This window comes from Oncorhynchus tshawytscha, linkage group LG08 (genome assembly GCF_018296145.1).
Source record: "Oncorhynchus tshawytscha isolate Ot180627B linkage group LG08, Otsh_v2.0, whole genome shotgun sequence".
In the NCBI taxonomy this organism is placed as follows: domain Eukaryota; kingdom Metazoa; phylum Chordata; class Actinopteri; order Salmoniformes; family Salmonidae; genus Oncorhynchus; species Oncorhynchus tshawytscha.
In genome coordinates this window covers 63,141,027-63,168,528 of record NC_056436.1, presented here as the reverse complement: position 1 = coordinate 63,168,528, position 27,502 = coordinate 63,141,027, and the positions used below count along the sequence as shown (strand labels likewise).

Below are 27,502 nucleotides of genomic sequence, written 5' to 3'. Positions count from 1 at the left end.
CATTAGTCCATTGTTGATAAGGTTCCCAAAAGGTTTTGCTTGTCAGCAATCAAGTTTTCAACATATGTAACTATCAAAATACAGAAATCAGCCTTGTATGATGCATTTTGCATACTAGGATGCAAAACGCCTCATGATAAGACGCAAAATGCACCATCGAGGGCTTCCACCATGCCAATTTAAAGTAGTCCAAGTGTCAACTGGGTGGGGATTCCTATGGGTTGTAACCTCAATGGCGCTGCCCATGCTGTCACAGACGCCATAATGGCACAAATGTAAAGATGAGTGAGTCTTTTGTCACTTTACACACCTTCCATATCCACCTATCACGTTTCATCAATCGGTAAAGTATTAACCAATGAGATTCAATCATTTTAAAATGACTTTCTTCCTATCACTTTACAGATCACCACCTACACCACCTTTTCCCTAGCACTACACAGCTGATTCAAATAATCAACTCATCATCAAGCTTTGATTATTCAAACCAGTTCTGTAGTGCTAGGGCAAATAACTAAATGTGCACCCAGGGGGGCCCCAGGACCAAGTTTGGGAAACACTGCGTCAGGCTATTGATTTGTTTATTAAACATTTCAAATAAACAGTTCAACCGTGAAGCTTTAGTCTGGTAGAACTGCTAATGTACAGTTACTTCAAAAGTTGAATTGAGTAGGCTTCAGTAGCTAGCATGTCAACCAATGAGCTGCTGTGGAACTGCTCAGCTGACCTAGCAAAAGCTGTCCCTACACCACAGATCCAGGATCAGATACCTAGCAACCTTGACCTTAACCATACCTGAAAAATATCTGACCTCGTATCAGTGGTTAGGGGCATCTTTTGTGTCCCACGGATGAGTGGGCCCACCTTGGAGAGCTAAAAGAACCAGAGAGCAAAGAGGTAATTCATCATGAATGTAATAGTCGTATACATCAGATCCACATGGCATGCAGTACAATACATAAAGACTGACTACCTATTGCACCATCAATAGATAATACAGGCTACACAAAGCACATATATACTTGCCTTGATCAGAACTAAAAGCAGGAATAGTAGTTACGGTAGTAATATTTTAAATACATATTGGAGTTTCATTTTGTTTAGCAGTCACATTTTGTACATAGTTTTAAAAATGAAGAAATGTAAACTTTAAAAACAGATTCATTTGGCCAGTGTATTGTTTTCTTTGTTTACTTCAATACTGAAGCATTGGCATCAAATACATCCAGCATTACACATAAAATAACACAGTCATTCATTTCAGTGATTAAAATGAACTTATTCACTGATAAAGGTTTAAAGCGAACGTTTAAAGGCAGTGAAACAATATAAAAATGTTTACTTATTATATTTGGATGAAACTGTATTTGCCATAGGGCCTAATTCAAAATGATACCAGATACTTCCAATACTTCCCCTCACTGGCAAAGCCCAGAAATCCTCCAACCTCACATATGGGTAGACCATGGATGTTTTTAGGAGGGAACTATGTGCAGTTTGCTCTGCTCTGGAGTGGAGGAGGAGGGTGAGAGGAGCTGTGCAGGGAGAGAGCATAGGCCGATGACCTCTGACCCCTCCTCCAGACCAGCAGTCTTTGATGTCAGAAGGGTGTCTTTGTCATTGCACCTTCATCAGAGAGGTGTCATAATTGTGACTTCATCTGAGAGGTGTCATAATTGTGACTTCATCATAGTGGCTAACCGTATTCTTTGTAATGACACTCTTGTTATGAAAAGTGAAAAATAAAAAAAACTGAATAAACAGTGATGGTAGAGTGACACCTTGGTAGACACTGTGAGTCACTTCAAATATCCCGGACCACATCTAACACATTTCCTAACAAAGCAGTTACATTGACATCTCCATGCACATGAAGCAAAGGGCTGATATACGTACATATACAGTATTGATAAAGAAGGGCTCACTCTTTGCTGTTTGATAAATGGATTGATGAAAGTATTCTAAATTCCTTTTTAGGATATACTGTTTTGTTTGATTCTACATTTACACACGTGTGCTCTGACCGAACAAGGACAAATACTTAAGTAAAATCCTAACATCCAAGGTCTTTCCTTTTGGAAAGGGGGTACATCTTTGAAGGCAATTCCTCATTCCTATGTCTGTCTCTGTATATTCATAGTGGCTGTTGTAACTCCTGCAGTATGTCCTGTAGTACCCTCCTGCATTCTGTCTCTCTAGTGTATGTTCTCTTCACTGTGGTTAGTTGAAACGTGTGGGGCCCTCAGTGATGGGCCATAGCCATGCAGAACCATGTGTGTTGAATGGACGTTGAAGTTGATTGGGGCTAGTGTGTGCTTATAGAGAGATCATGGCTGGGGGATAGGGGGGCAGGGGACCATCAGAGTGTCCTTTAGGTCCTTGGGATGACAGTCATTGTTTGGCAAGGGGGTGTAGGTGAAGTGTCACTAGGGGCCTGGTCGCTTAGGGGAGGGGGCTGAGTAGGGTAAGGACGGGGGTTCCTTTCATCAGTGGACGTGGGGTTCCTTCTGATGTAAATCTGGTGGACCAATGGGGATGGGGCCTTATGAGGAACTGCTGCCGCTGCCGGTGGTGGTGGACCCCTGAGAATGAGAGAAGAGGATTAGACAAAGGTGGGAGGGATCTGGGACAATCACAGCCTTGTGATTGGCCAGACTATGACACGTCTCATGCAGCCGAGGTCTGTCAGTCTGACAAGGCATCAGGCAGAACGACAGAGTGGAGGATTCTGGTGGTGGTGGGGCTATCGATGTACACCATGCTCCAAGATTACGTGAGGGAGAGAGTGGTTGCTAAGTAACTGGGTGATACATTTCATTTTCTGTCCCTCTGCACAAAGAATTAGGTCAGGCATCACATCGCAGTGAAGACGAATTCACAAAGATCATTGTGTTATTGTGAACTCATCAACAGTCAGTCAAACAATCAAACAGTCAATCATTCACACCACAAACAGTACAGTCCAATCCACCAAACAAACAGTCTAAGATACAGTAGAACATGTCCCTGATCTGCATTAGTGATGGGAGTGAAGGAGATGAACACATATTAATATTACATGCAGAGGACAGTATAGTTCTGTTTAGGGTTGCAGAAATCCAGGAACTTTCCCAAAATCCCCTGTCTTTCCAGAATCCCAGGTTGGAAGATTACCTGAATCAGGAGGGAAAAGCAGGAAATCCATCATCTTCCAACCAGGATTACTGGAAAACCTAGGGATTTGGGGGAAGTTCTGCTACATGCTAACATGTATGTCAGCCTGGGTTGTAATGTGTCTGTGGTGGTTGCAGGGAGGGCCTGGGAGGGCCGGGGTAGGATGCTGTGAGTATGCATCAGTCAGGGATCAGTTGTGTGCAAGAGAGGGCCGGACAATTGTCAGATTTCTTTTTTTTTTTTTTTGTCTGTCATTCTGCGGCCCCCGGGGGCCAGATGCAGGGTTGAGTGCTCAGTAACTGGTTGCAATTAGGAGTTACACACAGGTGTGTGCCCTAAACAAAAAAGGAATCGCAGGAGAGAGGGCATACCGTCATCCATCCCCCTCTTTAATCTGGATTACAACTAAAGCCAGAGTTTCTGCCAAATAGATCACAGATTATTATTATTATCAGCAGCATTATGATTATCACAACGTCTCTGTCTGATGTCCTCTGAGGTCAATCAATGCCATTAGTTTGTTTCCCTGATAGGAAACCGTCCAAAGGTCACTGTTCCACCAGAGAAGAAAAAACAAATGTACTTTAGAGTTAGGAAACTAGGGCAGCAGAACCTAGATATCAGCATTATAATAGTAGCATTGCTAAAGGATATCATTATGTAGTCAGAGCTGAGACAGGCCCAATAGGAGGAGGATATTATTATGTAGTCAGAGCTGAGACAGGCCCAATAGGAGAAGGATATTATTATGTAGTCAGAGCTGAGACAGGCCCAATAGGAGGAGGATATTATTATGTAGTCAGAGCTGAGACAGGCCCAATAGGAGAATGATATTATTATGTAGTCAGAGCTGAGACAGGCCCAATAGGAGGAGGATATTATTATGTAGTCAGAGCTGAGACAGGCCCAATAGGAGGAGGATATTATCATGTAGTCAGCGCTGAGACAGGCCCAATAGGAGGAGGATATTATTATGTAGTCAGCACTGAGACAGGCCCAATAGGAGGAGGATATTATTATGTAGTCAGTGCTGAGACAGGCCCAATAGGAGGAGGATATTATTATGGAGTCAGAGCTGAGACAGGCCCAATAGGAGGAGGATATTATTATGTAGTCAGAGCTGAGACAGGCCCAATAGGAGGAGGATATTATTATGGAGTCAGAGCTGAGACAGGCCCAATAGGAGGAGGATATTATTATGTAGTCAGAGCTGAGACAGGCCCAATAGGAGGAGGATATTATTATGGAGTCAGAGCTGAGACAGGCCCAGTAGGAGGAGGATATTATTATGGAGTCAGAGCTGAGACAGGCCCAATAGGAGAAGGATATTATTATGTAGTCAGAGCTGAGACAGGCCCAATAGGAGAAGGATATTATTATGGAGTCAGAGCTGAGACAGGCCCAATAGGAGGAGGATATTATTATGTAGTCAGAGCTGAGACAGGCCCAATAGGAGGAGCCTTGAGGATAAGAGTCTAACATGGGCAGCATTGGCTAGTTTGGGGATGAGGTTCTGTTAAAAACGGGCAAAAGGTTGATGCAGGACAGACCCAATCTGGTGCTTTTCATGGATGAAGCCATTAGGAACGGGGCAGGGGTATCACCAGAGGGACATTTGTGATCAAAACCACCGCTCCTCTTAACGAGAGGGGGAAGACACAGAACGAGAAGAACTCCACTGAAACAAAACCAGACACGAAAAAGAAAACATAATTTCTGTAAGGTCATTTAAAAAGGGTTCCCGGGGCGGTTGAGTGAGACTCCTCCATACCTCCAGCTGCACAGTGGACTTCCCTCATTTAGGGTACTTAAGAACAGGGAGAAAAGAAAGAAGCATTTCAATGGTCAAGACATTGCAGAACACAAGGAATCTTTCTGTATGCATGGTTATGGCCTATGGCTATACTCTCACTTTGTCATATTAATCACTCCATTTCTACTGAAGCGATTATCTGATAAATCTTGGGGAAAGTCAATATTTCAAAAGTATATAGCCTACAGCCCAAAACAGACAAAACAGGGTAGAAGAAAAAATGTCATGGCAACCTGAAAAGGGTAACATGAGTTGGTTAGGAAAACAACCGTTTCAGCAATCCATTCACACACACACACAGTCTCCCTCACACACAAGCGCACACACACTAACTTATTCTGCAAATACTTACCTTTTTACAAGAACCAGCCTTGATCAAGTAAAACGTTTGTTATACATTGTAACGAGTGCATAAATGTATAATAACATGAGAACAGATATTGCAGAACATGTAGATAGACTATGGATATAGGCTAAGGCTGGATTTTGAGAAATGACAGTGCACATTATTAGGTATAGAGAGAGTGGTGCACAGCAAAACAAGTTCACTACAACCCTGACCCCTCTCTTGCTGCAGACCTCCTCCTGCTCTCTCTTCCCTACTGAGTGACGTAAGAGGAGGAGAGACAACCTCTGCAGCATGGAGGAGGGAGTGGCCTCATTGAGGCATTCAGCTTGACTGGGCTCACTGAGAGAGGGGGGGAGGGGGTATTCTGATGCATTTTAAATCAGGGGATGGAGATATTTGATGAAATGCAAGTCTATAAACAAATACCGAATTAGAATAGATCATGTAATGTCAATAATGAGAGGAAGCCATTTGGTCCATCTAGACTCATAAAGGACAGGAAGTCTAATGTGAAACCGTAACCTTGTTTGTTTTGAAAGCTCAAGGGGTTTCTGTCTCATTGTCTTGTAGGCTGTACCATATATAAACAACATTTGCTGCTGGCGCTGTGTAATCTCCATCACGGTGTGTTAGCTCTACAAGGATGCAGTATGCAGGTGCTGCAGCTGTTTGTTGAGGTGCTAGAGGGAAAAAAATATATAAATTCATAACAGATGAATGAATTTCAGAGATAAAGGAACTAGGCCTGATTACCTGGCAGAAGGAGACCTGTTTTTAGACTGGTAATGTGGTGGAAGGTGGAAATGTAACACCTGCCCTCTCAACACCTGACACTTTGTATACGGTATAACTAGGTAAACAGTATGCGACAAGTTTGTGTGAATAGGTTATATGATGCCAAAAACATTATCAAATTTGATCTTACACATTTTAAGTTTCAGTAATTTTCCAAGTTGCTGTTATTGAACAGTATTTTATAAAATCATCATTGCTTCTTCTCAGAAATAAACAGAACTTTTGCCCAAAGTATTATATTTGCGTTATTCACGATGCCGTCTTGGATTTACTTGTTGTTCTTACACAGTAGTGTGGTTCTAATGAACATTTGGTGTTGCTCTCTCATTACTGTAACTTCCCAACAACTTCACTGGGTTCACGCTACTTTGCTTGTTGTGGAACTGGAGGCGTATGCGTTGCCAATACAGTCATGTCCATAACTAACAGCACCCTTGATAAAGATGAGCAAAAAAGACTGTATAAAATAAATAATACAAATATTGAGATATATTGTATGCCCCAAAAATATAGATATTGCTGTAACCCAATGATAAAATGTATAGAATTGCAGGAAATAAGCTGCTAAATTATTTTCAGGAACAAGAGGGGTGAGAACAGTTTGTGTCATGAACTGTGCCTGTGCCCGTAGAAATAGACTTGGCCTGGGGGGGGTGCAGGATATTCCCCAATGTTTAGGCCCGTAAAAGAGTTTGGGAACTCCTGTTTTAGGGCACACACTCTTAGAAAGAAATGTGACGGAAACTTCCGTTCATATGGTCTGCAGCAGCTGACCGGACGTTCTGAGACCTCAAGCAGCGATTCACTACAGCGTCCATCTTAATCCATCCGGACCCATCCCGTCAGTTCGTGGTGGAGGTCGACACCTTGGACGTCAGAGTGGGGGCTGTCCTATCCCAGCGTTCTGACCAGTACCAGAAGCTGCATCCCGGCGCCTTCCTTTCCCATTGTCTTAACCCCGCTGAGAGGAACCACCTCAACTCCAGGCAGGCGAGATAGGGAAAAGGAAATGAGTAAATAAAAAGGACTATCTCCTACCGCCCGGGGTCCAAGAATGTGAAGCCTGACGCACTTTCAAGTCTGTACAGCCCTGCTACTACACCATCGGACCCCGAGACCATACTCCCTACTTCCTGCACCGCAAGGTGCAGTGTTCCCAGCCAACTGGATGTTTGTTTCCACACTCACCTGTCATCCTGGCTCCCATCGGACCTTGGCTTTCATCCAACAACATTTTTGGTGGCCCGCCATGGTTCCTGACATCTCCTCGTCCGTTGCCGCCTGCACTGTGTGTGCGCAGAACAAGACTCCAGGGGAAAACTCCGGCTGGCCTCCTTCAACCACTCCCTGTCCCTCACCGCCACTGGTTCCATATATCCTTGGACTTCATCACAATTCTCCCTCTGTCAGATGGCAACACCACCATCCTTACGGTGGTGGATAGGTTTTCCAAAGCCACGCTAAGTTGCCCTCAGCTAAGGAGACGGCCCAGCTCATGGTGCAGCACTTCTTACGGATCCATGAACTTCCGGACGACATTGTCTCTAATCACGGAGTTCTCATCCCGGTTCTGGAAGGCGTTCTGCACCCTCATTGGGTAGTTGGCCAGCCTGTCTTCTGGTTTTCATCCATCCCCATTTTAACGACCACGCGGAAGCGAGACAATCAGGACCTGGAGACGACTCTTTGTTGCCTCGTCTCCACCAATCCCACCTGGAGCCAGCAATTCGTGTAGGTGGATTATGCCTGCAGTTCTGATACTGGTCTCTCGACTTTGAAGAGTTCCCTGGGATATCAGCCCCGCCCTTCCCAGAGCAAGAAAATGAAGACAGACATACCTTCTGCCCAGATGTTTGTCCTTTGCTGTATCTGGAAGAGAGCCCAGGCCGCTCTTCTCAAGACCACCTCCAGGTATCGATGACAGGCGGACCGCCAACAGATCCCTGCTTCCCGCTACCGTCTTGGGAAAAGGGTATGACTTTCCACTCGGGATCTGCCCCTCCGGGTGGAGTTCCGCAAACTTTCCCCACATTTTATTGACCTTTTCCCCATCTCTAAGATCCTTCTGTTGCCCCGCACCCTCTCTATACATCCAACTTCCCATGTATCTAGAATGAAACCCCTGTCTCACAGCCCTTTGTCTCCTGTTTCCAGGCCCACCCCTCTCCCCCGTCTCATCGATGGCCATATGGCATACACAGTTTGGCGACTCCTGAGTGTTCGACCGCAGGGCAGGGGATTCCAGTACCTGGTTGACTGGCCCGGAGGAGAGGTGTTGGGTCCCCACCAGGAATATCCTAGACCCAGCCCTCACAACGCGGTCAACCAGGTATGTCACCGGGTAGGACATCAGGTGGTGCTCCTGGGTGGGGTGGGGGGGAGACTGTCACACCCTGATCTGTTTCACCTGTCTTGTTTTTGGCTCCAACCGCCACCAGGTGTCTCCCATTACCTCATGTGTATTTATACATGCGCTTTCTGTTTTTCCGTTGCCAGTTCGTCTTGTCCCGTCAAGTCTTACCAGCATGTTCCTGTGGTTCCTATGCTCTACTTTTTGTTTTCCCTAGTCTTCCCAGTTCTGACCTTTCTGACTGTCCTGACCCTGATCCTGCCTGCCGTCCAGTACCTGCCTGACTCTGATTTGAATTACGACTCTTTGCCTGCCTGAACCTACCGAATGCCATGCTCCTTGAACTAATAAACTCTGAGACTCATGCTCTCCACCTCCTGTGTCTACATCTGGGTCTTAGCCTGAGCCGTGATAATTATGGCGTATTGTGTGTAGATTGATGAGGAAATTAAAAATATATATTTTAGAACAAGGCTGTTACGTAACAAAATGTGGAAAAAGTCAAGGGGTCTGAATACTTTCAGGTGGCACTGGAGAACCTAAAAGGGTTATTTGGCATTCCCCATAGGAGAATCCTTTGAAGAACTAGTTTTGGTTCCAGGTAAAACCATTTGGGTTCCAGGTAGAATCATTTTCGGTACCATGTAGAACCCTTTCCAAAGAGGATTCTACATGGAAACCAAAAGGGTTCTACCTGGATCCAAAAAGGGTTCTCCTATGGGAATATCTGAAGAACCCTTTTGGAACCCTTTTTCTAAAATTGCAGTGACTCAGTCATATTGTTGTTGCATTGTGCTTTGCTGTGGAGGTCATTCAGAGGTGGAGGTCCTTCTTACCTGCAGAGTAGAGGCTGCTGATTCGCTGGTCTCTGTCAGGCCGGTGCTCCTTGGTAAACTGGACACAATGTATCTGGAGCCCGCCTTGGGCACAGGCTGTCTGACTACCAGCTTTCCTTTCCTGGTCTCTGCTAGAAACATACTGTACCAGTAGGCATCGTTGGAGACCAGGGTGGAATCTGCGATGGTCGAGTTCCTCTCGCTGATCACGCTGTTCCTACTAGGAGGAGCCGCTTTGCTGGCCATCGGTTTCTGACACTTCAGCACACAGGTGACCAATATGGTGATCAATAACAGAAAGGACACCGAGCCCAAGCCGATCACCAAATACAGGTTTAAGTCTGAAAATATGTCATATTCTAGAGGGACTTCAGTCATGTCAGAGTAGGCTTTAACGGCAGTCTCCACTGTTGACAGCTTGATGGTAACTGTAGCAGACAGAGCAGGTTCCCCGTTGTCCTTGGCGATGACAACCAGCCGTTGATGACGTGGATCTCTGTAACTGAACATTCTCATGGTCCGGATATCTCCATTGTATTGGTCCAGACTGAATAAGGTGGCGTCAGTAACCTGTAGAAACTGGTATGTAATCCGAGAGTTCTGGACCGAGTCCGTGTCTATGGCTATCACCTTGGAGACCAGGGATCCTTTATCAGTGGATCTGGGAATCTTTTCCTCCACCACGGAGCCGTGCACGCGCCACGGAGAGACTATGACCGGGGTGTTGTCATTCTGATCAACAATAATGATGTGGACAGTCACATTACTGCTGAGCGGAGGAACACCGGAGTCTCTGGCCTCAATGTGGAAAAGGAACTCTTTCTCTATCTCATAGTCAAACGTCTTTAGTGCGTAAAGATTACCGTTCTCCGGATTGATGGAAAACAGCATGGAAATGGAGGTGTTCACTATCTCCTTCTCTATGATGAAATAAACTAGATACTGGTTTTCATGGAGGTCTGGATCAAACGCAGTGAGGGAACTTAGCAAGGCCCCAGGCGCGTTATTCTCCATAACGGGAATAGTGTAGAACGACTGGGGGAACTGTGGAACGTTGTCGTTAACGTCTAGTAGTTCTAAAGTCATCGTTTCATTGTCAGATAGCGGAGGGGAACCCCTGTCTGTTACGGTAAAAGTTATGTCATATTCTGGGACCTTCTCACGGTCGAGAGGTTCTGATACTACTAACTCATAATAGTTATCGGAATTCTCTCTTAGTGAAAAAGGTAATTCATCCGCAATATGGATATCGACAATCCCATTTTCACCTGAATCTTTATCGCTGACACTGACAACTGCTATCACCGTGTCTACCGCTATATCCTCCTTTATGGGACTTTGATATGATTTGATTGATATTTCAGGATGATTGTCATTCATATCCGTCACTAGAATAGTTATTTTACACTGACCTGATAAAGAGTTGGTCCCCTTATCAGTTGCTATGACTTCCATATCATAGATCCTGAAGTCTTCATAATTGATCATTTCTTTCACCGTTATTTCTCCGTTATTAGGGTTTAAACTGAACGTTTCATGTGTTTTCTCTGATGTATACAAACTATATGAATATACTATTACCGAATTGGTTCCCTCATCTAAGTCTGTTGCATTCAATTTAACCACAAGGCTTCCGATTGGAGAGTTTTCCATTATATTTATATTATATGAATCTTTGTCAAACTGAGGGGCATTATCATTTGTGTCCAGGACACGAACAATTATGTTGGCTGTACCAGAGCGCGCGGGGACTCCACCATCTACAGCGGTGAGTATTAGGTTATGAACGGCGTGCTCCTCTCGGTTTAAAGCCTTTTTCAGTATCAAATCGGCAAACTTCGATCCATCCCTCCCGGTCTGAATTTCAATATCAAAATGATCACTTTCACTGATGTGGTAGGTTTTTACAGAATTCGTGCCCACATCGGGGTCAATTGCATTGCTTAGAGAAAAACGCTCCCCGGCTGGGGTCGATTCAGAAATATCTAGGTTTATGATATCTCTACGAAAACGTGGCGCGTTGTCATTTATATCAACGATTTCCAATTCTATGTTAAATATCCGAACTGGATTTTCAATGATAACCTCCATTTTTAGAAAACAAGTTGTAGCTGTTTTAGAACTACAGAGGTATTCCCTGTCCATATTTTCAACAATATACAGCTCCCCCGTCTCTTTGTTCACGTCAAGATATTTCTTACCGGCGATGACATCTAACCGCATCTTGCGTTTGCTCAAGGTTTTCATATCTAGTCCCAAATCAGCAGCTAAATTAGCAACAACGGATCCTTCCTCCATTTCCTCGGGAATAGAATAGTGAGTAACAGCAGACGCCGTATTCATGGCTGCAGAGAGAAGAATAAAGGCCGAGACGTACCTTCTCCAGGACTGTCCATTAATACGCGAATCCATTGTTATAAAGAGTTTGCTTAACTCCCAGTGTGAAGCAATTCCAAAACATACAATTGAACAGTGAAAATATTAAATAAGACAACACAACGACTGTTTCTAATAAGTGCCAGGTTGTGTTTCAAATGATCCGTTCAAACGTGGTAGTTTCAGCACCCCAGAGCTGTCCATATCACAATGCTCCCTTCTCGTCCCTGTGACGCAGCTGCCATGGAGACTATTACATCACAAACTAATGCTTTTCACTGGTGAACAGCGACGCTTTGCGTGGTCAACAAAACTTTGCACCTTTCATTTTAAAGTACTACAGACCTCAATAGTATTACTGTATTACCAGTTAATTAAAAGTGTGCACATATAGATAGAAAATGAGGTGTCAAGTATATAAATTCAAACGTTTACATCAGCAACAAGGAAAACATGCAATGCATGTCAGAGCAAAGAAGTTCCAACGTTTAAGGTTGTATAAAATGGAGTAAGAATCTACCTGGGGAACACACACTGACAAAGTTATAGCAAATTATGTTGAATTCGAGGTGAAGATATTTCTTACCTGCAGAGTAGAGGCTGCTGATTCGCTGGTCTCTGTCAGGCCGGTGCTCCTTGGTAAACTGGACACAATGTATCTGGAGCCCGCCTTTGGCACAGGCTGTCTGACTACCAGCTTTCCTTTCCTGGTCTCTGCTAGAAACATACTGTACCAGTAGGCATCGTTGGAGACCAGAGTGGAATCTGCGATGGTCGAGTTCCTATCACTGATCACGCTGTTCCTACTGGGAGGAGCCGCTTTGCTGGGCATCGGTTTCTGACACTTCAGCACACAGGTGACCAATATGGTGATCAATAACAGAAAGGACACCGAGCCCAAGCCGATCACCAAATAGAGGTTTAAGTCTGAAAATATGTCATATTCTAGAGGGACTTCAGTCATGTCAGAGTAGGCTTTAACGGCAGTCTCCACTGTTGACAGCTTGATGGTAACTGTAGCAGACAGAGCAGGTTCCCCGTTGTCCTTGGCGATGACAACCAGCCGTTGATGACGCGGATCTCTGTAACTGAACATTCTCATGGTCCGGATATCTCCATTGTATTGGTCCAGACTGAATAAGGTGGCGTCAGTAACCTGTAGAAACTGGTATGTAATCCGAGAGTTCTGGACCGAGTCCGTGTCTATGGCTATCACCTTGGAGACCAGGGATCCTTTATCGGCGGATCTGGGAATCTTTTCCTCCACCACGGAGCCGTGCACGCGCCACGGAGAGACTATGACCGGGGTGTTGTCGTTCTGATCAACAATGATGATGTGGACAGTCACATTACTGCTGAGCGGAGGAACACCAGAGTCTCTGGCCTCAATGTGGAAAAGGAATTCTTTCTCTATCTCATAGTCAAACGTCTTTAGTGCGTAAAGATTACCGTTCTCCGGATTGATGGAAAACAGCATGGAAATGGAGGTGTTCACTATCTCCTTCTCTATGATGAAATAAACTAGATACTGGTTTTCATGGAGGTCTGGATCAAACGCAGTGAGGGAACTTAGCAAGGCCCCAGGCGCGTTATTCTCCATAACGGGCATAGTGTAGAACGACTGGGGGAACTGTGGAACGTTGTCGTTAACGTCTAGTAGTTCTAAAGTCATCGTTTCATTGTCAGATAGCGGAGGGGAACCCCTGTCTGTTACGGTAAAAGTTATGTCATATTCTGGGACCTTCTCACGGTCGAGAGGTTCTGATACTACTAACTCATAATAGTTATCGGAAGACTCTCTTAGTGCAAAAGGTAATTCATCCGTAATATGGATATCGACAATCCCATTTTCACCTGAATCTTTATCGCTGACACTGACAACTGCTATCACCGTGTCTACCGCTATATCCTCCTTTATGGGACTTTGATATGATTTGATTGATATTTCAGGATGATTGTCATTCATATCCGTCACTAGAATAGTTATTTTACACTGACCTGACAACGAGTTGGTCCCCTTATCAGTTGCTATGACTTCCATATCATAGATCCTGAAGTCTTCATAATTGATCATTTCTTTCACGGTTATTTCTCCGTTATTAGGGTTTAAACTGAACGTTTCTTGAGTTTTCTCTGACGTATAGAGGCTATATGAATATAATATTTCCGAATTGGTTCCCTCATCTAAGTCAGTTGCATTCAGTGTAACCACAAGGCTTCCAATTGGAAAGTTTTCCATCACATTGATGGTGTAGCTTTCTTTATCAAATTGAGGGGCGTTGTCATTCGTATCTAGAACGCGAACAATGATGTTGGCTGTGCCTGTGCGCGCGGGGACTCCGCCGTCTACAGCCGTGAGTATTAGATTATGAACCTCCTGCTCCTCTCGGTCTAAAGCCTTTTTCAGAATCAAATCAGCAAACTTTGACCCGTCTCGTCCGGCCTGAATTTCTATATTGAAATGATCACTTTCTTTTAGATGGTAGGTTTTCACAGAATTAGTGCCAACGTCAGGATCCACGGCATTGTTCATTGAGAATCGTTCTCCTATTGCAGTTGACTCGGATATATCCAAATGCATTTCGTCTCTTCGAAAATAAGGTGAATTGTCGTTGATATCCATGATTTCTAGCTCAATATTAAACATTCGTAATGGGTTTTCAATTGTAGCGTCCAGTTTAAGAAAGCAATTGGTTTTAGAGCTGCATAGATGTTCTCTATCCATTTTCTGTAAAATGTAAAGCTCTCCGGTTTCTTTGTTAACCTCCATATATTTTTTATTGGCGACAACATCCAATCGCATCTTGCGCCTATTCAATGTTTTCACATCCAGTCCCAAATCAGTAGCTAAATTGGCAACAACGGAGCCTTCCTCCATTTCCTCTGGAATAGAATAATGGGTTACGGCAGACGCCGTGTTCATGGCGGTAGAGAGAAGAAGAAAGACCGATACGTACCTTCTCCACCGTTGAACGAGGCAATGCGACTCCATCGCTTGATTGTTGTTATCCGTGGGTAATGCAATACAAAAATCGGGACCTTCTGATGATGATTTGAGAAGCCAAACGAGTCGACTATTGTACCGATGTGTATTTTAGATAATCGTTTTACAGCGATGGATTCAGCACCAGGGAGATGTCCACATACATTGCTTTGCTTTCTTCGCTGTGACGAACTGTCGTGGCAACTGTTACTTAACAGAAGAGTGCCTTTTATTGGTGAGCAGCGACACTTTGCGCATTTACCAGCATTCACACATGCGAATTAAAACCTTGCAGGCAAGTTTTAATTGCCTAAAATAGGTAGAATAGAAGAGAGAGTAGGACTGTGCTCAGTTTTTTTCTTCGGTGATCATACTTGTTCACAACTACCCCAATATTATATGCATCAATGTCTCACCGTGCCTTCACTTTGTGCCCTGGTTTTACACGAAGAGATCCAGCACATTATTGTCAAAGCGATTGATTATAAGTAATTTGGTTAAAACAGATGGAGATTGTTTTCTTACCTGCAGGGTAGAGGCTGCTGAGTCGCTGGTCTCTGTCAGGCCGGTGCTCCTTGGTAAACTGGACACAATGTATCTGGAGCCCGCCTTGGGCACAGGCTGTCTGACTACCAGCTTTCCTTTCCTGGTCTCTGCTAGAAACATACTGTACCAGTAGGCATCGTTGGAGACCAGAGTGGAATCTGCGATGGTCGAGTTCCTATCACTGATCACGCTGTTCCTACTGGGAGGAGCCGCTATGCTGGGCATCGGTTTCTGACACTTCAGCACACATGTGACCAATATGGTGATCAATAACAGAAAGGACACCGAGCCCAAGCCGATCACCAAATACAGGTTTAAGTCGGAAAAGATGTCATATTCTAGAGGGACTTCAGTCATGTCAGAGTAGGCTTTAACGGCAGTCTCCACTGTTGACAGCTTGATGGTAACTGTAGCAGACAGAGCAGGTTCCCCGTTGTCCTTGGCGATGACAACCAGCCGTTGATGACGCGGATCTCTGTAACTGAACATTCTCATGGTCCGGATATCTCCATTGTATTGGTCCAGACTGAATAAGGTGGCGTCAGTAACCTGTAGAAACTGGTATGTAATCCGAGAGTTCTGGACCGAGTCCGTGTCTATGGCTATCACCTTGGAGACCAGGGATCCTTTATCAGTGGATCTGGGAATATTTTCCTCCACCACGGAGCCGTGCACGCGCCACGGAGAGACTATGACCGGGGTGTTGTCGTTCTGATCAACAATAATGATGTGAACAGTCACATTACTGCTGAGCGGAGGAACACCAGAGTCTCTGGCCTCAATGTGGATAAGGAACTCCTTCTCTATCTCATAGTCAAACGTCTTTAGTGCGTAAAGATTACCGTTCTCCGGATTGATGGAAAACAGCATGGAAATGGAGGTGTTCACTATCTCCTTCTCTATGATAAAATAAACTAGATACTGGTTTTCATGGAGGTCTGGATCAAACGCAGTGAGGGAACTTAGCAAGGCCCCAGGCGCGTTATTCTCCATAACGGGAATAGTGTAGAACGACTGGGAGAACTGTGGAACGTTGTCGTTAACGTCTAGTAGTTCTAAAGTCATCGTTTCATTGTCAGATAGCGGAGGGGAACCCCTGTCTGTTACGGTAAAAGTTATGTCATATTCTGGGACCTTCTCACGGTCGAGAGGTTCTGATACTACTAACTCATAATAGTTATCGGAAGACTCTCTTAGTGCAAAAGGTAATTCATCCGCAATATGGATATCGACAATACCATTTTCACCTGAATCTTTATCGCTGACACTGACAACTGCTATCACCGTGTCTACCGCTATATCCTCCTTTATGGGACTTTGATATGATTTGATTGATATTTCAGGATGATTGTCATTCATATCCGTCACTAGAATAGTTATTTTACACTGACCTGATAAAGAGTTGGTCCCCTTATCAGTTGCTATGACTTCCATATCATAGATCCTGAAGTCTTCATAATTGATCATTTCTTTCACCGTTATTTCTCCGTTATTAGGGTTTAAACTGAACGTTTCATGTGTTTTCTCTGATGTATACAAACTATATGAATATACTATTACCGAATTCGTTCCCTCATCTAAGTCAGTTGCATTCGGTTTCACCACAAGACTTCCGATTGGAGAGTTTTCCATTATTTCTATATTGTAGCTTTCTTTGTCAAATTTAGGGGCGTTGTCGTTTGTATCCAGCACTCGAACAATTATGTTGGCTGTGCCCGAACGCGCTTGTACTCCGCCATCTACAGCGGTGAGTATTAGATGATGAACCTCCTGCTGCTCGCGGTCTAAAGCTGTCTGCAAAATTAGATCAGCAAACTTTGACCCATCTCTCCCGGTCTGAATTTCTAAAGTAAAATGATTACTTTCGCTCAGGTGGTAGGTTTTAACAGAATTGTCTCCGACATCAGGGTCTATGGCATTGTTCAAAGAGAAGCGCTCTCCAACTGCAGTTGACTCCGATATATCCACATGCATTTTATCCCTTCGAAAATGAGGTGTATTGTCGTTGATATCCATGATTTCTAGTTCGATATTAAACATTCGTATTGGGTTTTCAATTGTAACATCCAATTTAAGGAAGCAAGATGCCGTTTTGATGGGGCAAAACAATTCTCTATCCATCTTCTCTAAAATGTACAGCTCCCCCGTGTCTTTGTTAATCTGCAAATACTTCTTATTTCCAACAACATCTAACCGTATCTCCCGTTTACTCAAAGTGTTTACATCTAGTCCCAAATCAGCAGCTAAATTAGCAACAACGGAGCCTTCCTCCATTTCTTCGGGAATAGTATAATGGGTAACGGCAGACACGACGTTCAGGGCAGCAGAGAAAATAAGAAAAACCGAGACATACCTTCTCCAAGGCTGTCCGCGTCTGTGCGCCTCCATTGTTGTCTTTGTAAACTCTGTTTACAAGAAAGTAATCTCAAACACAATGTCAACCAGCAGAAAATATAGGTAAATTACAATATCGCAAGGCCTTAAGCGTTTTAGAGCGAACAGAGCAGAATAATCTATTTTTTGACGGATTCAGCACCAGGAGTAGGTTACACTGCCTTCCTAATGACGAACTGTCATGGCGAACACTGCATCACAAACGTATGTGGTTAGCTAGTAAACAGCGACGCTTTGCGCATATTACGAGCTTGTACTTATCTACTGCTGTCTATGTTGTTGGGCTGTCTTCGTAATATAGCTGAATGTCGACGCAAATAAGCAAACATCTGGAGCACTATTGCCTGTAAGATTTTTTTATCGATTTCAAGATTGAAACAAGACCAAGGTAGCTGGTGGGATTTCATTTGTTTTGCCGAACATATTTTTGAATTTATATTAGACCTGAAAGGTAGGCATATTGACACGATGACCCCAGAAGTGTCTTCCATTGAATGACGAAGAAAAAAGACATTTACGCATAAGGTGAATGCGTAAAGAGTCACACACGGACAAATACCACTGGTCACAGAGGTCAATTCAACGTCTTTCCACGTTGGTTTATATGTGGAAACAAGGTTGATTCAGCTATTCGGCTATAGAAACATTTGAGAAGATCTGAAATGAATGATCAAGTCTTACCTGCAGAGTAGAGGCTGCTGATTCGCTGGTCTCTGTCAGGCCGGTGCTCCTTGGTAAACTGGACACAATGTATCTGGAGCCCGCCTTTGGCACAGGCTGTCTGACTACCAGCTTTCCTTTCCTGGTCTCTGCTAGAAACATACTGTACCAGTAGGCATCGTTGGAGACCAGAGTGGAATCTGCGATGGTCGAGTTCCTATCACTGATCACGCTGTTCCTACTGGGAGGAGCCGCTATGCTGGGCATCGGTTTCTGACACTTCAGCACACATGTGACCAATATGGTGATCAATAACAGAAAGGACACCGAGCCCAAGCCGATCACCAAATACAGGTTTAAGTCTGAAAATATGTCATATTCTAGAGGGACTTCAGTCATGTCAGAGTAGGCTTTAACGGCAGTCTCCACTGTTGACAGCTTGATGGTAACTGTAGCAGACAGAGCAGGTTCCCCGTTGTCCTTGGCGATGACAACCAGCCGTTGATGACGCGGATCTCTGTAACTGAACATTCTCATGGTCCGGATATCTCCATTGTATTGGTCCAGACTGAATAAGGTGGCGTCAGTAACCTGTAGAAACTGGTATGTAATCCGAGAGTTCTGGACCGAGTCCGTGTCTATTGCTATCACCTTGGAGACCAGGGATCCTTTATCGGTGGATCTGGGAATCTTTTCCTCAACCACGGAGCCGTGCACGCGCCACGGAGAGACTATGGCCGGGGTGTTGTCGTTCTGATCAACAATAATGATGTGGACAGTCACATTACTGCTGAGCGGAGGAACACCGGAGTCTCTGGCCTCAATGTGGAAAAGGAACTCTTTCTCTATCTCATAGTCAAACGTCTTTAGTGCGTAAAGATTACCGTTCTCCGGATTGATGGAAAACAGCATGGAAATGGAGGTGTTCACTATCTCCTTCTCTATGATAAAATAAACTAGATACTGGTTTTCATGGAGGTCTGGATCAAACGCAGTGAGGGAACTTAGCAAGGCCCCAGGCGCGTTATTCTCCATAACGGGAATAGTGTAGAACGACTGGGAGAACTGTGGAACGTTGTCGTTAACGTCTAGTAGTTCTAAAGTCATCGTTTCATTGTCAGATAGCGGAGGGGAACCCCTGTCTGTTACGGTAAAAGTTATGTCATATTCTGGGACCTTCTCACGGTCGAGAGGTTCTGATACTACTAACTCATAATAGTTATCGGAAGACTCTCTTAGTGCAAAAGGTAATTCATCCGCAATATGGATATCGACAATACCATTTTCACCTGAATCTTTATCGCTGACACTGACAACTGCTATCACCGTGTCTACCGCTATATCCTCCTTTATGGGACTTTGATATGATTTGATTGATATTTCAGGATGATTGTCATTCATATCCGTCACTAGAATAGTTATTTTACACTGACCTGATAAAGAGTTGGTCCCCTTATCAGTTGCTATGACTTCCATATCATAGATCCTGAAGTCTTCATAATTGATCATTTCTTTCACCGTTATTTCTCCGTTATTAGGGTTTAAACTGAACGTTTCATGTGTTTTCTCTGATGTATACAAACTATATGAATATACTATTACCGAATTCGTTCCCTCATCTAAGTCAGTTGCATTCGGTTTCACCACAAGACTTCCGATTGGAGAGTTTTCCATTATTTCTATATTGTAGCTTTCTTTGTCAAATTTAGGGGCGTTGTCGTTTGTATCCAGCACTCGAACAATTATGTTGGCTGTGCCCGAACGCGCTTGTACTCCGCCATCTACAGCGGTGAGTATTAGATGATGAACCTCCTGCTGCTCGCGGTCTAAAGCTGTCTGCAAAATTAGATCAGCAAACTTTGACCCATCTCTCCCGGTCTGAATTTCTAAAGTAAAATGATTACTTTCGCTCAGGTGGTAGGTTTTAACAGAATTGTCTCCGACATCAGGGTCTATGGCATTGTTCAAAGAGAAGCGCTCTCCAACTGCAGTTGACTCCGATATATCCACATGCATTTTATCCCTTCGAAAATGAGGTGTATTGTCGTTGATATCCATGATTTCTAGTTCGATATTAAACATTCGTATTGGGTTTTCAATTGTAACATCCAATTTAAGGAAGCAAGATGCCGTTTTGATGGGGCAAAACAATTCTCTATCCATCTTCTCTAAAATGTACAGCTCCCCCGTGTCTTTGTTAATCTGCAAATACTTCTTATTTCCAACAACATCTAACCGTATCTCCCGTTTACTCAAAGTGTTTACATCTAGTCCCAAATCAGCAGCTAAATTAGCAACAACGGAGCCTTCCTCCATTTCTTCGGGAATAGTATAATGGGTAACGGCAGACACGACGTTCAGGGCAGCAGAGAAAATAAGAAAAACCGAGACATACCTTCTCCAAGGCTGTCCGCGTCTGTGCGCCTCCATTGTTGTCTTTGTAAACTCTGTTTACAAGAAAGTAATCTCAAACACAATGTCAACCAGCAGAAAATATAGGTAAATTACAATATCGCAAGGCCTTAAGCGTTTTAGAGCGAACAGAGCAGAATAATCTATTTTTTGACGGATTCAGCACCAGGAGTAGGTTACACTGCCTTCCTAATGACGAACTGTCATGGCGAACACTGCATCACAAACGTATGTGGTTAGCTAGTAAACAGCGACGCTTTGCGCATATTACGAGCTTGTACTTATCTACTGCTGTCTATGTTGTTGGGCTGTCTTCGTAATATAGCTGAATGTCGACGCAAATAAGCAAACATCTGGAGCACTATTGCCTGTAAGATTTTTTTATCGATTTCAAGATTGAAACAAGACCAAGGTAGCTGGTGGGATTTCATTTGTTTTGCCGAACATATTTTTGAATTTATATTAGACCTGAAAGGTAGGCATATTAACACGATGACCCCAGAAGTGTCTTCCATTGAATGACGAAGAAAAAAGACATTTACGCATAAGGTGAATGCGTAAAGAGTCACACACGGACAAATACCACTGGTCACAGAGGTCAATTCAACGTCTTTCCACGTTGGTTTATATGTGGAAACAAGGTTGATTCAGCTATTCGGCTATAGAAACATTTGAGAAGATCTGAAATGAATGATCAAGTCTTACCTGCAGAGTAGAGGCTGCTGATTCGCTGGTCTCTGTCAGGCCGGTGCTCCTTGGTAAACTGGACACAATGTATCTGGAGCCCGCCTTTGGCACAGGCTGTCTGACTACCAGCTTTCCTTTCCTGGTCTCTGCTAGAAACATACTGTACCAGTAGGCATCGTTGGAGACCAGAGTGGAATCTGCGATGGTCGAGTTCCTATCACTGATCACGCTGTTCCTACTGGGAGGAGCCGCTATGCTGGGCATCGGTTTCTGACACTTCAGCACACATGTGACCAATATGGTGATCAATAACAGAAAGGACACCGAGCCCAAGCCGATCACCAAATACAGGTTTAAGTCGGAAAAGATGTCATATTCTAGAGGGACTTCAGTCATGTCAGAGTAGGCTTTAACGGCAGTCTCCACTGTTGACAGCTTGATGGTAACTGTAGCAGACAGAGCAGGTTCCCCGTTGTCCTTGGCGATGACAACCAGCCGTTGATGACGCGGATCTCTGTAACTGAACATTCTCATGGTCCGGATATCTCCATTGTATTGGTCCAGACTGAATAAGGTGGCGTCAGTAACCTGTAGAAACTGGTATGTAATCCGAGAGTTCTGGACCGAGTCCGTGTCTATTGCTATCACCTTGGAGACCAGGGATCCTTTATCGGTGGATCTGGGAATCTTTTCCTCAACCACGGAGCCGTGCACGCGCCACGGAGAGACTATGGCCGGGGTGTTGTCGTTCTGATCAACAATAATGATGTGGACAGTCACATTACTGCTGAGCGGAGGAACACCGGAGTCTCTGGCCTCAATGTGGAAAAGGAACTCTTTCTCTATCTCATAGTCAAACGTCTTTAGTGCGTAAAGATTACCGTTCTCCGGATTGATGGAAAACAGCATGGAAATGGAGGTGTTCACTATCTCCTTCTCTATGATAAAATAAACTAGATACTGGTTTTCATGGAGGTCTGGATCAAACGCAGTGAGGGAACATAGCAAGGCCCCAGGCGCGTTATTCTCCATAACGGGAATAGTGTAGAACGACTGGGAGAACTGTGGAACGTTGTCGTTAACGTCTAGTAGTTCTAAAGTCATCGTTTCATTGTCAGATAGCGGAGGGGAACCCCTGTCTGTTACGGTAAAAGTTATGTCATATTCTGGGACCTTCTCACGGTCGAGAGGTTCTGATACTACTAACTCATAATAGTTATCGGAAGACTCTCTTAGTGCAAAAGGTAATTCATCCGCAATATGGATATCGACAATCCCATTTTCACCTGAATCTTTATCGCTGACACTGACAACAGCTATCACCGTGTCTACCGCTATATCCTCCTTTATGGGACTTTGAAATGATTTGATTGATATTTCAGGATGATTGTCATTCATATCCGTCACTAGAATAGTTATTTTACACTGACCTGATAAAGAGTTGGTCCCCTTATCAGTTGCTATGACTTCCATATCATAGATCCTGAAGTCTTCATAATTGATCATTTCCTTTACAGTTATCTCACCGCTATCAGGATTTAATTTGAACGTGCCCTGTGTCTTTTCTGATGTATAAAGACTGTATGAGTATATTACTTCTGCATTTGACCCTTCGTCTAAGTCTGTTGCGTTTAACTTCACTACAAGATTTCCGATTGGGGAGTTCTCCGGTACGTTTATACGAAAGCTTTCCTTTTCAAAATAAGGGGCGTTGTCATTTGTATCTAACACATGAACAATGATGCTGGCAGTACCGGATCGGGTGGGTACCCCGCTGTCTACAGCCGTGAGTATTAGATTTTGAAACGCCTGCTTCTCTCGATCTAAAGCCTTTTTCAGAATCAAATCAGCAAACTTCGATCCGTCTCTTCCAGTCTGAATTTCAATACCAAAATGGTGGCTTTCGCTAAGATGATAGGTTTTCACCGAGTTCGCACCAATATCAGGGTCAACTGCATTGCTTAAAGAGAATCGCTCACCTGACGGTGTCGACTCGGATATATCTAAATGTATTGTATCTCTTCGAAATTGTGGCGCATTATCATTGATATCCATTATTTCTAACTCTATGTTAAATATCCTCAGTGGGTTCTCAAGGACAACTTCCATTTTTAGAAAACAAGTAGCTGTCTTTATGTTGCAAAGCAGTTCCCTGTCTATCTTCTCAGCGATATACATTTCTCCTGTGTCCTTATTTACGTCCACATATTTCTTATTAGCTATGGTATCTAACCGTATCTTGCGGTTGCTTAGGGTTTTCATGTCCAGTCCCAAATCAGTGGCTAGATTAGCAACAATAGAGCCTTCCTCCATTTCTTCGGGAATAGAATAATGGGTAACGGTAGATGCCATGTTCAGGACTGCAGAGAAAAGAAGAAAGACCGAGACGTACCTCCTCGAGGGCTGAATGATCCGATGTACATCCATTGTTTCAAATGATTGCTTATCATGCGCAGCGCAAAATTGAAAACGTGAGGATTGTGATAATATGGAAATAGTCAACCGTTTGGGAGTAGAAGCGAGACGTGTTTCAGATAATCCTTTGTCAAAGCGATGGTTTCAGAACCAGGGTGCTGTCCAGATAAAAAAAATACCTTGCTTTCCTCCTTGTTACAAACTATCATTGCGACTCTTACATCACAAGAGGTGTGTTTTATTGGTGAGCAGCGACACTTTGTGCATTTACCAGCATTTACACATCTCTACATTGAAAACGGTCCACTTTTGTTGTTGTCTATGAATGGTGTATAATGAGAAAGAAAAGTTTACGTCGTTATTTGTAATAAATTGTTTTTAAAGGGCATGGGAATATATATATATTGTCCATTTCGCTATGTTTGTAAAATCTAATGTTGCCATCATTTTTATAAACATTGCATGGCATTGTATAGTTTAAACGTTTGGTAGAGGGAGTAAAGCTTTATCAGTTTGTTGTTTTGGTCATTCTTGTTGCTCACAGCTACCCCTTATCAGATTTTATTTTTGCACCATATTACGCCCTAAATGATGGCTTTTACGCATTATGATTATCAAAAAAAAGATGTCGGTGATTTGTTTAAAACAGATTAAGATTGTTTTCTTACCTGCAAGGTAGAGGCTGCTGAGTCGCTGGTCTCTGTCAGGCCGGTGCTCCTTGGTAAACTGGACACGATGTATCTGGAGCCCGCCTTTGGCACAGGCTGTCTGACTACCAGCTTTCCTTTCCTGGTCTCTGCTAGAAACATACTGTACCAGTAGGCATCGTTGGAGACCAGAGTGGAATCTGCGATGGTCGAGTTCCTCTCGCTGATCACGCTGTTCCTACTGGGAGGAGCCGCTTTGCTGGGCATCGGTTTCTGACACTTCAGCACACAGGTGACCAATATGGTGATCAATAACAGAAAGGACACCGAGCCCAAGCCGATCACCAAATACAGGTTTAATTCTGAAAATATGTCATATTCTAGAGGTACTTCAGTCATGTCAGAGTAGGCTTTAACGGCAGTCTCCGCTGTTGACAGCTTGATGGTAACTGTAGCAGACAGAGCAGGTTCCCCGTTGTCCTTGGCGATGACAACCAGCCGTTGATGACGCGGATCTCTGTAACTGAACATTCTCATGGTCCGGATATCTCCATTGTATTGGTCCAGACTGAATAAGGTGGCGTCAGTAACCTGTAGAAACTGGTATGTAATCCGAGAGTTCTGGACCGAGTCCGTGTCTATGGCTATCACCTTGGAGACCAGGGATCCTTTATCGGTGGATCTGGGAATCTTTTCCTCAACCACGGAGCCGTGCACGCGCCACGGAGAGACTATGACCGGGGTGTTGTCGTTCTGATCAACAATAATGATGTGGACAGTCACATTACTGCTGAGCGGAGGAACACCGGAGTCTCTGGCCTCAATGTGGAAAAAGAACTCTTTCTCTATCTCATAGTCAAACGTCTTTAGTGCGTAAAGATTACCGTTCTCCGGATTGATGGAAAACAGCATGGAAATGGAGGTGTTCACTATCTCCTTCTCTATGATGAAATAAACTAGATACTGGTTTTCATGGAGGTCTGGATCAAACGCAGTGAGGGAACTTAGCAAGGCCCCAGGCGCGTTATTCTCCATAACGGGAATAGTGTAGAACGACTGGGGGAAGAGTGGCGCGTTGTCATTGACGTCCAACAGATGTAAAGTTATCGTTTCATTATCAGACAAGGAGGGCCTTCCTCCGTCCGTCACAAAGAGCGTGATATCATATTCTGGAACTTTCTCACGATCTAATGTTTCCGAGACAATGAGCTCGTAAAGGAAGTCAGACGACTTGTGCAAAACAAATGGCACCTGTTGGTTTATAGATAGGTTCATTTTGCCATTGTCACCTGTGTCCCTGTCGCTTATACCTACGATTGCTATGACTGTCCCAACTGGAATGTTCTCATTAACTGTACTCTTATATGATTTAACGGTTATCTCTGGATAGTTGTCGTTTGTATCTGTAACGCCAACTACAATTTTACATTGACCCAATAGGGGATGCTGTCCTTTGTCCTTAGCCTCAACATGCATCTCGTAAAACTTCATATCTTCATAATCAATCGTTCCTTTCACTGTTATCTCCCCTGTGTTTGGATTCAGTGCAAATACGTATTGTGTTTTCTCTGACGTGTAAAGTGTGAATGAATACTTGATGTCTGCATTTGACCCTTCATCTAAATCTGTGGCGTTTAGCTTCATTACTAGCGTTCCAATCGCGGAGTTTTCTGTCACATTAACGGAATAAACCGAACGGTCGAATCTAGGGGCGTTATCGTTTGTATCCAGCACTCTAACAACGATATTAGCTGTACCAGATTGCGATGGGATCCCGCCATCTACAGCCGTGAGTATTAAGTTATGAACGGCGTGCTCTTCCCGGTCTAAAGCCTTTGTCAAGACCAGGTCAACATATTTAGTACCATCACTCCCAGTCTGGATTTCTATGGTAAAATGCTCGCTAGCACTGAGCTGGTAGGTTTTGACTGTATTTATACCAACATCCGGGTCCACTGCATTAGGAAGGGAGAATTTCTCTCCTGCTGTAGCTGATTCGGAAACATCAAGCTCTATTCTGTCCCTGCGAAAATGAGGTGCGTTATCATTAATATCTGTTATTCCCAATTCTATGTTAAATATGCGTAAAGGGCTTTCAATGATAACGTCCAATTTTAAAAAACAGTCGGTAGTCTTGGTAGTACAAAGATACTCCCTGTCTATTTTCTCTACAATATACAGCTCACCTGTCTTTTTGATCACGTCCAAGAACTTCTTGCTATGGAAAATATCAAGTTTTACCTCGCGATGAGCCAGACCTGCAAGTTCCAGTCCCAAATCTGCGGCTAAATTGGCCACTACAGAACCTCTCTCCATCTCTTCGGGTATGGAATACCGCGTCACAGACAAAGCGCTGCCCCATAACGCGCAGAACACAAAGACAGCCGAGAAAACCCTTCTCTCCCGATGCATCCTGGACGTTGAACTCCAGTCAGATTTAGCTAGACTCCTTATATTCGGATGCTATTGAGGCTTGTATAAAATCCTATATAGTAGCCTGATGTTCAGACCAGTGTTGTTGTTGTAAATTAAATAGCCATGTTTGTTTAAGCTAAAACAGGTCTGTCCTACAGCAGAGATGGATGAGAATGTCATGGCTCCCTCTAAGCAGAGCTGAGATATTTACTGGTGAACAGCGACACCATCTGGCTAACGCAGAAGGGGAGTCAGGGAGAGGCCACGGATTGTTGTGATGTTGCAGAATTGGCTACTTAAGCAAGACAGTATTGATAGATATATAAAGAATAGTAAATATTGTGCTGTATTACTAAGTAGGCTGTTGATATTCATTTTACTAAGAACGAAGGGCATGTTAACCTGTACTATTGTATTAGGCCTATCTGTTGTTTTCACGGTTGATGTGAGAATCACTGAATAAATCAAAAAGAGTGAAATCAAAACCCCACTTATTTTTCATAGTCCTAGTCCAAATCTAAAATGTTTTTAGCATCTAGCCCACAATCGTTATTTGATCTTCCTAGACTCTAAATGTATGTCGTTTTTATTGCATATAGTTGTAGGTTTTTCAATATAACTCTGTAATGAAAGCGCAATACAAATTAAATGTATTATGATGAAATCTGGCA

General features: G+C 43.8%; 1 protein-coding gene across 8 annotated transcripts; it reads right to left on the bottom strand.

Annotated features, from left to right (window-relative positions):
- Nucleotides 1–564: 564 nt before the first annotated feature.
- Nucleotides 565–27,012, bottom strand: LOC112256130 (protocadherin alpha-C2-like). Of its 8 annotated transcripts, none has more exons than XM_042325767.1 (3): nucleotides 15,181–17,818; nucleotides 4,925–4,960; nucleotides 565–2,582 (listed from the first exon to the last, which is right to left on the bottom strand). In XM_042325767.1, the coding sequence occupies exons 1-2, from the start codon at nucleotides 17,587–17,589 to the stop codon at nucleotides 4,949–4,951; spliced, it is 2,421 nt and encodes an 806-aa protein (XP_042181701.1). In that variant the 5' UTR covers nucleotides 17,590–17,818; the 3' UTR covers nucleotides 565–2,582; nucleotides 4,925–4,948. The 8 variants fall into 8 exon arrangements, with proteins under 8 accessions (XP_042181701.1, XP_042181699.1, XP_042181697.1 ...); XM_042325765.1 differs by lacking the exon at nucleotides 15,181–17,818 and adding an exon at nucleotides 9,297–12,239; XM_042325763.1 differs by lacking the exons at nucleotides 4,925–4,960; nucleotides 15,181–17,818 and adding an exon at nucleotides 24,438–27,012.
- Nucleotides 27,013–27,502: the final 490 nt, after the last annotated feature.